Source organism: Homalodisca vitripennis, chromosome 7 (assembly GCF_021130785.1).
Source record: "Homalodisca vitripennis isolate AUS2020 chromosome 7, UT_GWSS_2.1, whole genome shotgun sequence".
Taxonomy (NCBI): Eukaryota; Metazoa; Arthropoda; class Insecta; order Hemiptera; family Cicadellidae; genus Homalodisca; species Homalodisca vitripennis.
In genome coordinates, this window is record NC_060213.1 from 97,556,059 (window position 1) to 97,568,108 (window position 12,050).

Here is a 12,050-nt window from a genome sequence, read left to right on the forward strand (position 1 = left end):
CACTAGTTCAGGTTATATCACCAACGATATAGAGGTTGAATGTCGCCATTTTCAATAAGTATGTCTTCATATGTGTGGTTTGCACTGATTTAACTTTGATTTATACCTCTGATGATCTTTATTTTAAATGTGTCAGTAAATATAAAAATGTGATCTGAAAAAAATTATCGATATTTTTGTCCTTTCTTACCCTCCTATTTCAATAACCACCAAAACTAACAAGACTAATGATCGATTTCTCTCTTAGGGAATATTCCTCTATCGATTTTATGGAAAACTAGATTGTGTGTTAATGCAATTTGTTTCAGTTCCTTGAGTAAGTAGTCTGGAGATTTTATTAGCTGTTTATTCGTTATATTGTTGTTAAGGTAGAATGCCATATGCGTGGGTTGATTCTTAATCACATAATTAGAGTAGACATTACATTTCAGATATACTCAATATGGATAATTTATTAACATTAAAACAAAGGGGGGTCCTTTAAATCAGTATTAAGAGTTACAAATTGTAAATTTGTGATTCCAAATGTTTTTCAGCACCAGGAAAAATATTTTGCTAAACATAATTGCTGAAAGAGATAGTTCAAATCCCGACACCTACGGATACACAACACAAAACCCAGCATCCTCGACAATTCATGACTGACAGCAACTCAACTGTCCTTGCAAGGGGCAAGGATCTCTGGAGTGTCCTGCTCAGCGTACGATAGACAGTGCACAGAATCTCTCCGACCTACCTTCTATGGTACACTTGGCAGGAGGAGGTATCCTCACTGAGACTTTCTCCATGTAGGCCTTGATCTTGTCCAGGTGTTTCTCGCAGAAGTGTTGCACAGTGTCTCTCATAGGGTATGGCTCAAAGACACTTATCCTCTGAAATGTAAGAAAGATTTGTTGAGTATCATAAAAATAAAAATCTTTCAATGTCATTCTCATGAATCTTTCAAAGATTCATTAAACTTTCAATGCAAGTTTAATTTTTGATGCATCAAAAAGTGTTGAAAAGTACAACGTCTTAATTGTAGTGAGGGTTTTTGACAATTAGCACGCATTACACTAGACTCTATTTGGCACTGACAAAATTTGTAAAAACTCATTTTTCATTTTTGTTTATTAATGACCCTTCTCTTGTACTCAAATTGAGATAAAAAAGGATTTTTCAAGTACAATACAACCCACTGTTTAAGTTTCATCCATTTCTTTTGAAGTAATAGGATATGAAACTTTGTGTTGCTTCAGAAAAATCTTAATGTAAATTTAGCTATCATGGATGAATTCCTCTTTACTATAAAGCTCTTTGAAAAACTTATACAGAAAGAAATGATAGATCTCCACAGTCTCGTAATAAAGGTGACTAATACATTGGTGTTTGTGTTTGTCAACTGTTGTTTTACCTCTAAACACAACTCCTTTGAGTGACTAATACGAATGACTAAATCATTATATCTAAAACTAGTTTTTCGAAATGCAAAACTTCCCTCAAGAGTGATTTTTGTATTATCAAACTTAATGTGTTATCAAGCGTATTTTTATATCTCTGAAAAACACATCCTAATCCTAATAATATTACAAATGCGAAAGTATTTTTGTTTGTTTCTTTTTGCTTTCACCCTTAAACTATTCCACCGGTTGTACTGAAATTTTACATGGATATTCTTGGGATTCCTGCGATGAATATATGCTTATTCTTATTCAGAAAATCCATCTGGGCTATGCTTCACTGGTCTCTAAAGTATAGAAAAATCCCATATTGGTCTCTAAAGTTGTTAAAAATATTAATTGAAAGAACCTGTTAAATGTAATCAACTGTTCTGTGTAAACATTGTTTTATGATAGTAACAACCACATGTTTATTTTACCATAATTACCATAGTGTGTAGTTTGATAGTAATCACTTTATTTCAACATTTTCTATAATCACTGTTGAGTAAAGAGTAAGAAAATAGCCAGATAAGAAAATACAAAGTTTTAGTACAAATATACTTATAACTGTACTTTTTTATCAAACATTAAGTATTAAGATATAAAAAACAAAATGACTATTTAACTTTTACTATAAATATAAAGACTGTTGTAAAACCTATCTTAGATATATTTTGACTGACAAAGGCTTCTCAGTTTTGTGTATGTGTGTATATATATATATTTTTTTTCTTTTTTGGCAAAATCAACTATGGAACAAAAATTCTAAGACCGGAGTATATTACAATGCTCATAAATATAAAATTTTTGACACATTCTCTTGATGGTAACAAGACAAACTCAGTATTGGCATCGGAAATATAAGGAAATATAATTCACTCGAACCAGCAGTGCTCGTAAATTTGCAAAGCCTACGAAATTACGTGTGAAACTACAAGTAACTGCTAGTACGTAATAAATTAAAGATTTTTTTAAATGTGTTCTTTCCTAATTTATAGAAGATAATAGATCAAACACCGAAAATGTATTAAATATTAATTTAAAGGTTTGAGATAACCTGTGTGATAGCAGAGTGCTGAGACTGGTTGATGAGCGTGACGCTGGTGTTGGTCCTGCGTGGACACACAACAGACTGACTCATCACCGTCGCAGGCAGGGTCTGGGTCACCGACACTGCTCCCGTGGTTGACGCTACAGTTACATGTTAACATTACATTGTGTATTTCATACACAATATACACGATGGAAATCATATCATAATCATATCAGCCAATGGAAATAATGAGACTAAAAATTTTTATTTTAGATCAAAGATTTTTGTTGCTTCTCAAGAAATATTTGCATGTACATTAAATTTAAGCTAAATTACATTTTATAATTTATTCTTAATCAAGCAAACAAACAAACTAACAAAATAACTTTTGAAAACTACCACCATCATGTACAATCTGTGTGATGTACTAAGCAAAACTTTTAATTAGAGTTCATTACTTTAATGTTGAATTTTTATTTCACATAATGATAGTATTTTTCATGGACTTTTATAATAAACATAAGACAACTGTTATATCAGTGTATTTATTTTCATGCCCAAGACCACAAAAATACTGATTTGAATTTGAACTTAGATCACTTAACCTGGTTTAAAATTATTTCTTGGATTTTATCTTGTCATTTTTGGATTCCTCATTATATTTTAGCCTAAACTACTGATAGTTATAGCTGAATAGCAAATAAATACATTGACTTGATCAAATAAAATGAGCTGAACAGTAAAATATTTCAGCCTTGCAACAATTCTTCATCTTAAAACATACAAATATTTTTAAATAGTTTTACACATCCAAATTTGATAAAACCGAGATAATGTAGCTAAACAAGAATTTTTTAATAAGAAATAACATACAAAATTGTCCTGTTTATTATGATAGCATATGTTAAGCATTGACAACGCTTTTGCATATTCATGATACTACATCGAAAATACATCTTGGAGCTTTTTTATTCTGCTACATTTTATCATACACTTGTTTTTTACTTGGATAAGTAAGAGGTTTTCTCTGGAATCAGTTTGGTTAAACCAAAAGTTTGGCTGATTGGGGTTTGGTCAATCAAGACTTTGTTTTAAACAACCACAATGAATTTCGAAAACATTAACATTATAGAAGTACAGGTATAGACCAAATTTGCTACCGAAGGTTAAGCATATATACTTTTCTCTACTACTTAATCATTTATGTATTTCTTGAATTTAAAATAGTATAATTAAATATTTGGTATGCTACATATAATTACAGAAATATGCTTAACATTTTCTGGCTTAAAAACTGTACTTTTTAATAAATTTGTATTATCTTAACCAAGTCACTAAAACCTTCAGCCCCTTTTTAATCCATTAAACTAAAGTTTATGACAGTGGTTTAACTAAGAGAGGGGGTTAGAACCCTTTCTCCCAAAGCTCAAAAAAATATAAAAAAAATTTCTTCAACAGACATTCAACTTGTTTAAAATACAATAATTAAACTTTTAAATTTCAATTAAGTTTATTAAATTTATACAAATTTAGATTTATTTTATACCCCCCTCCCCGGTGTGGTGTGCTCTTCAATCAGATTCATCCCCCTCCCCCTCAAAAGTCAAATCCTAGTTACGCTACTGGCATGTGATCACAATGTACAGTTGAAAATTTGTTTTCTAACAACAAAAATGGGTTATACTCTCTCTACATGTTAGACTCACCTACTGGAGAATGTAATGCTGTGCTGGAAGGGAGTGTGGAGATGACCGACTGAGACAGCGGAGAACTGCTTGAGCTGTGCGGGTGCGTGTGCGTCGTGCTCACTACAATAAACACACGATCGGTAACAGCAGTTTTTATTGAAATGGTGCAATTAATTTGTTGTAATATGTTGTTATTTTTCCTCAAATGAACAGAAATAAGATTCAGTTAATATATATTTTTGTTATGTTTATTTAAGTTTTATTGCATTTATTTCAAATTAGGTTCCATGTGTTTGTGTTTCTTGAAATTTGTTAATCATTATAAGTATTGTATGTAATCTTCAATGTTTTAGTTGATAATACTGTTTGTATAAATTAAATTGTATTTATATATAAGTACTTTCTTACTATTCATGTCTTAGATTGAAATCTGTATACTTTTTATTGCCAATTTGTTGTTTGTGTTCTCTTTTATTTTTTTTTTTACAAAGTTTTAAATACATATATTTATTTATTTTAATCCTGTAAACCTTATTCGCAAATTAATTATATTGGTTACAAAAAAAGTATTGTGCTTTCAAGGACTTTTCAAAGCAACTGCAACTTATAACATATGTAATAATTGATTTGTTTTCAAACCACATGCGCTCAAGAGCGCATAGTTTAAATCGCATTTCTTGTCATTTTGCCTGTTTTAAATAAACTTGAGTGAACTTTAAAAATTAATCTGTTCTACATATTAATACAATCAACCATATATAGTAGAATTCACATTATCTGGTTTTGGATTATTCAGTAATTGTATTGTTTGTTTTGGCAAAAGAAACCCTTAAAAAAAGGTATAAAATTGAAAACCTAGAATTGTATCGTTTAAGCAATTATTTTGCCTTGGTGCATTTTAGTACAAATGCTTTTATGGAAAAAAACTATGAAATAGTTCCAATGATAATGTAAACTAGACAACAATTTATTTTAGAAAAAATACAGCAGTTTTGAGAAGTACTTTACAATGAGCATTGCATGCCATGACTGCCATTAGTATGCTGTTGTTTTATGTAAAATTTGGTAAATCAGAGACATATTGAGTTATTAAGTACAACAGCTCAATGATTAAACTGACTGAACAATGATTTCCTTTCTCACTTCAAGGTAGACCATATCCATTCGTTCCTACAATGTTACGTCCTTAGTTTTCACTAAAATAGGTAACAGCTATTTATTAATTTTAACACATTTTACCTTCATGAATTTCATTACAATCAAGTTTAACAGATATAATACTTATATGCTACTCCTAAATATCGTCTTCTACCACCTTATTTCGACCGATCATAATATTTCAACCTAAAATGCAACATAAAATCAACTGAACTCTAACCTGAAGTGGTATGGTTGAGGGAGAGGGGCTGGGCCGTGCTGACAGTCACTGTCGAGTCTGACATGTTGTTGCTGCAAACAAGTTATGCTGTTAGCCAAGCATCTTCAACATTTATCTCAAGCATTAACTTTATGGGTCAACCAGAAAACCTGTCACGATGGATACTGATGGATCTTCCTGACAATACAATAGACCTCGGCTACAATACGAGCAATAAGTGACTAGCAACAAGAGCAGTACCGTTCATATTTCTAGCTGCGTGATATCATGTAAATTGAAAACGGTGCAGCTACAATATGAGCTATAAGCAATGAACAATGAGCGACTTTTATAACTATTGCTCTACATTGCTCCTAGAACTACACTGATACATTTTTCACTGTCACTCACAACCATCACACCTTCCAGTGACAATTACATTTATATCACAAGTGTTTGGTACTTCATAGAAAAGGATATGCCTATGATATCCAAAATATCCAAGTAGGGAGGAAATTGTGTGCAAAGCCGTGATTATATAATAAAATTTCAAGATAGACATCTCTGCATATTAAAAGATCTTTCTTCATTCTTCAATAAGAGACAACAAAATTTATGGTATTCATCACATGTTTCCCTTCTTTGTTAATAGAAAGATCCCATATTATTTTGAACTTTTTGGTCCATCCTCAAAATGTAATATTCATTAACAACAGTTTCACAACCTCTTCGTCTGACTACATATTTGAAACTGCATTCCACATGCGTGATGCTTATTTTTTTCACCAATATCACAGCCCACCAAATCGCTCAATCTATTTCGCTCATATCGCTTGTCTCTTATCGCTCATATCATATTGTAAAGCATAAAATAAGAGCAGTTGTAGGAAAAAACGTACTCCTTTATTTGTATAACAAAACCGACAATTTGAATGTTTTGCTGAACAATCATCACATATTATTTTTAAATAAATTTTATTTTTAGATGTGGTTAATAATTGCTTTCAATAGAAAGAATTATTTAACGTATGTCCGCGTTATTCGTAATAAGGTTAGCTAATATTGATTAAAAAACAAAGTAATAATAATTATTTTTTTATTCTCAATTTACTTGTTGCAGTATAGTTGTCAAAATGGCAGCTTAGCCGTCAATAACAATGACACTATTGTAAATATATTTAATACATTATGTGATTAATGTTAAAATTATAAAAAGAAGAATGCTATGTACAAGTTTAAAATACAAATAAAATTGTATAAAAAATTATAAACATGTATGATCATAAAAGTTACAACAGCAATAAAGCATAAATAAACTATCGCAGTAACAGTTAAGATTGTGTAAAAATGTGATTTAAAAATGTGATAATAAGGGAAGATTGTAAAATTTTGAACAAAACATGGTTGGTCTACAATTAATTTTTGTTAAAAACTGGATTAAAATTTTTTTAATTAAATACTTAATTTTAATAGTGAGTAGAAATTCAATTGAAATGCTAAAGGAAAAAACACAATTAAATAGACACAAATCTAATCCTAACTAAATTTTTAAATGACAAAATATAAGTTTCATCGTGTTAAAAGTTAAATTTTATACTTTGTTTTCACACTATTTATTTGTTTAGGAGTTATGACACATGTGACCACCATCAAGCGTTACATTGTCAGGTAACAAATGGTATACTCCACCTGGCAGCCTTGGTGGTGACCGTGACCCCGCCGCTAGTCACCCGACCTGGAGCCAAGGTGTAGTGGCGGGCTCCATTGATCGTTGTCACTGTCGTCACCTGCGACTGATTGATCTGCTGGCTGGAGCTCAGTCTGGTCATGCTCTTGTGTAGACCCATACGACTGTTGTTCACTGTAAAATATTTCACTGCAATGCACCCCATATAGAGTATTACATCGTACACTCAGAATTACAGATCCTAGGAATTGGTCAAGATGTCAAAAACCCAATAGGTAAAACATTTACCCCTCTTTGAAGATTTATACATCCATTACTTATTGGCAGCTCTGATTCAATTCAAGCTACTGTTTAAAATCTTAGTTCCTAGACTTATGCAGGCAGTCTATAATTAACATCAAAGTCTTCCAGTTCAGACTGAGTCAAAAATTACTTACAAAATTACACCTTGAAATATTTCAGCCTTGCTGTAGAGAGGCCAAAATATTTTGAGGTAAATTTTTTAATTTTTAATTAATTAATTGTGTACGTGATTTTTCAAGGTGGTTGTGAACCAGTATCCTTTGATGTTACTCTTTAAAATGTTATGTTTAGACACATTTCACAAATTAATTATGTTTGAAATACCTTTTAATGTTTCCAATAAGTAGTGTTTATAAAGTAGGACTCTCTAGTATTAATAGCTTATACTCAAGATTTTAAATTAATAAGTGATGAATAAGTATAACTAGTGCCTTTTGTTAAGAAGAAATTATGTATTATTTCAATAAATCAACAACTTATTTGAAAAAAATATTGTATATTACTCATTTTCGTTTTTTTACACCTGAAGAAAACTGATTCCATTCCTCAAAACGTAGTGTTTCATATTTATAATAATACCAATGGCAAATATTGTTAATCTTTAAAATCAAGACAATTAAACATACTTTTAAAATTATTTCTATTATTAAATGAATACAACGTTACTTTAACAGGGTTTTACGTTCGTTTGTTGATGGAACATAGTGTTACTGACTTTATGTATCACTAAACGATAGCAAATGTATGGCAAAATCCTGTTTCCTTCACAAAAACTGATCTTGAAACATTCAACTTTTGTAATGTGTAATTAATACTGTGTTCAGCGTAAATTATACTAAGCAAATAGGATATTCAGTAGACAAGTACCCTGTCCGCATTTCAGTATCTATCCAGTTAATAATTTTAAATAATAGAGTCTTTATGACAACCTACAGTAAATAAAAAGTTCTGAAGTCGAAGTTGATGTAACAATAAGATAGCAAATTTAATTAGAACTATATTGGTTTGTTTCTTGCTAGACAGTATTATATTATCAGGTACATCAGATACTATATGATAATCATGGATGAATCAAGTGAATTTTAACAGTTATCATTACAGAATAAGAAATTTTGTATTGAGCATACTGGGTTCTTAAATACATGTAAAAACAATAAGTAACAGATACATCATAATGTACAATAAAAAGCCTGGTCAAAAGTAAAATAAAATATTTTTGCTGTTACTGAACCTGCAGATTTTATCTTCCATCACAGTTACTTTTTCTCAAATTTTAGTTTTTTGTTCTTTTTTTTAAATCCATCCTTTGATTGCAAAAATGACAATGTAATAGATGACTACACTAAAATGACATAACATATACTATTTAGATTGGTTTCTGCATGTTCTTACTGAGTGTAAGATTGGGCGAGTATGTTTTCTAATTACAGAGGATAGTAGTCTGTGACATTCCAAAGGTTATGTCACATTTAAGCCATCTGGAATGTCATCAATAGTGAGAGAATTTCAAGAAAAGACAGTGCAGGGGCAAGATGGCAGATTGATGTTGGAGGAAGGGTAGAAGAAGACCCAGACAAATTGTGTGAACACTTTAATATCTTTTTTTCCAATATAGCCGAGCAAACTCTACTGCAAAACAATCAATCAAGACCCATTGTTATGAGTGATACTTCTTTTCTTGGAACTTCACTTATGGAATGGAGACTCACTTCCTTCAGTGAAGTTTTTAACACTATAATGTCACTGAAGTCAACATCTTCTTCAGGTATCGATGCTCTAAGCTCTAAGCTGCTAAAGTTTTGCATTGGTGAAGTATTTCTACCCATTACAGATATAATCAACAAGTCTTTGTCTCAGGGGATTTTTCCTAGCAAACTCAAAATATCTAAAGTTTATCCCCTTCATAAGCAGGGAAGCAAAAAGGAGCTACAAAATTTCAGGCCGATATCCCTAATCCCAACTATTTCAAAAATCATAGAAAAAATAATTTTAACCAGAATTCAAAACCACCTTAAACTCAACAATCTCCTGCCTGATAGACAACATGGGTTTATCCCTGGAAGATCAACCACAAGTGCTTTTACCGATTTAATAGAACACATCATTGACAACTTGGAGGAAGGGAACACAGTTACAAGTGTTTTCCTTGATTTAAGTAAGGCGTTTGACTGTTTGGGCCATAGTTTAATTATCAACAAAATTAAATCTCTTGGTTTTGGAGGGACTACAGTCAAGTGGTTTGAGAGTTACTTAACGGGAAGAGAACAGGTCGTTGAAATAAAACAAAACCTGGATGGAACAGAGAGGACTGCAAGATCTGGACCCTTGGCTGTTACAAGAGGTGTTCCCCAGGGTTCAGTGTTGGGCCCGGTTCTGTTTGTTCTTTTTACTGCAGACCTACCTAAGTATTTGGATAATATAAGCTACCCAGTCATGTTTGCTGATGACACCGTTCTTGTAACGAGTGGCAATGCCATTGAAGACCTGGACATTCGTACCTTCATATCAGTCAGTATGGCACAACAATATTGCTCAAATAACGACCTAGTTTTTAACGCTGCAAAGACAAAATATCTCGCTTCTGGACGATTAAAAGAATGATTGACTGAGCCCCCAGATCTTCAGAGAGTTGACAACACAAAACACTTAGGCCTAACTCTGGATCAAGGCCTCTCCTGGAGCAATCACACCGACCAACTGTGTTCAAGGCTTAGCTCTGCAATCTTTGCAATGAAGAGGATTAAATCCATTGGTACCTCTATCGCTTTGAAAGCCGCATATCACGCTCTGTTCGAATCACATGTTCGATATGGAATAACTCTGTGGGGAAGTTCATCTGCCGGCAACCTTCATCGTGTCCTGGTATTACAGAAGCGGGTTATGCGGATCATGGCAGGACTACAGCCACAAGAATCTCGTAGAGAGGCTTTTAAATCTTTTGAGATACTCACAGTAGTGTCCATATACATCATCGAGGTAATCACCCACGCCTCAAGAGAAAGATTACCAAGGGTTGGTGACGTCAACAGCTACACAACAAGACGGACAAATGATATATCCCTTCCAGCGCATAGAACAACCCTTTACACCAAGAAGCCTTCCTATAGCGGTGCAAGACTCTTTAACATGCTTCCAGAAAACTTCAAAACATGTGACTCTAAAACTCTGAAGAAAAGACTGCACAGCCTGTTGATAAACTCTACAATTTATAGTTTGAATGAGTTTTTTAATTCTGTTAATGCTATTATTTAAAACATGTATGTGTATGTATATGCATTCATATATTTTCTCCTCATATATATTTTATTTTACAGAAATGTTAGTTAATATCAAATTTTAAAGATATTTTCTCTTTGCATTTATAATAGTTTTAAACTAGTTTACCTACTTCTTGATGACATCAATTTTTACTGCATGTGTTGACTCTGTAACCATTCTTGATGAATGTGTGAATAAAGATATTATTGAATTGAATTGAATTGAATGGTTATGTTTTGAGACATCACTGTCCTTTAAAATAACTTACAATTAATTTGAATATAATATATCATGAAATAAGAGATACATATTCGCAATAACCTTACAGAACTCACGTAAAGACCAATATAAAAAGAAAAATAGCTGCAAAAAACTATAGTTTCAAAAATAATTTACAAACACTTTTCTCACACTGCTAATCAATTACAGGCTAAGAGATTCCATGTAGTCCTTGCCCTATGATGCACAGTTGTCAACTGGTCATGTGGAGTGGAGTGGGAATATCCCCTCCCTCACACCTCCCCCTTCTTGCAAGCTGTGGTTCCCTTCTCGCGCATCTAGATCACATGGAATCTCTCGGTCTTTACGCTTATAAGAGATCCAAGAGAATTAATTTAGCTTGTGATGACCCGTACCTATATTGAGCCGGGTCATGCTGCGATGAGCTGCGGAATGAAGTCTGCTTGTACTACGGGAGTCTCCTCCTAACCTCGGTCGAGGTGTTATCACCACCCTGTTAGCTTCTTGTCTGCTCACCAACCCACCTTCTAACCTGCAAATCATCCTCAGTGAGTTGGAGATAAACAACAAGCATTACAAATTCCTTTGACTTAACTGTGGCATTCCAGCTTTGAAGAAAAATGCCTAGTAAACAGAACTGTGGCCTATGATGAGGCATTCAAAAGAGCAATCAATGATTTATTGGTCATTCTGCCTCATCAAACCAAACTTAAGAAAGCCCATCAATACCTAAAACAGAGTTAGCTGTTTTTTGTGATGCTAATATTGAATCAAATACTTTCAATTATTTTGAAAACAGAAATTTAATAATTAGAATTTAAAAAAAATAATCCAAACTGACATGATGGAATGTGATATTATCTAAATTTATTTAAATACTGATGACTTAACCCTTCCCATACGTATTACGGAAAATCTTGCTCGGTTAAATTTAAAAAAAACACATATGACAGAAACTCTCTTAATTTCAGTTTTTATTTATTGTCGTGAATTGTAGTTTGTAAAACCAGTGATAGAATTCACTAGAATGTTGACTGAACATCAGAAAACAGCTGTGCTCCAG

At 32.4% G+C, this 12,050-nt stretch overlaps 1 protein-coding gene across 1 annotated transcript in view; it reads right to left on the reverse strand.

Moving 5' to 3' along the window:
• LOC124366083 (protein melted) overlaps positions 1-12,050 on the reverse strand; it is a 58,924-nt gene that overhangs the window by 26,145 nt on the left and 20,729 nt on the right. Inside the window, exons 10-15 of the mRNA XM_046822314.1 lie at positions 11,383-11,519; positions 7,189-7,360; positions 5,521-5,591; positions 4,161-4,262; positions 2,479-2,612; positions 737-872 (exon numbers count right to left, since the gene is read on the reverse strand). Of these exons, the coding sequence (XP_046678270.1) occupies positions 737-872; positions 2,479-2,612; positions 4,161-4,262; positions 5,521-5,591; positions 7,189-7,360; positions 11,383-11,519 (752 nt within the window). The remainder of the gene's footprint in view (positions 1-736; positions 873-2,478; positions 2,613-4,160; positions 4,263-5,520; positions 5,592-7,188; positions 7,361-11,382; positions 11,520-12,050) is intronic.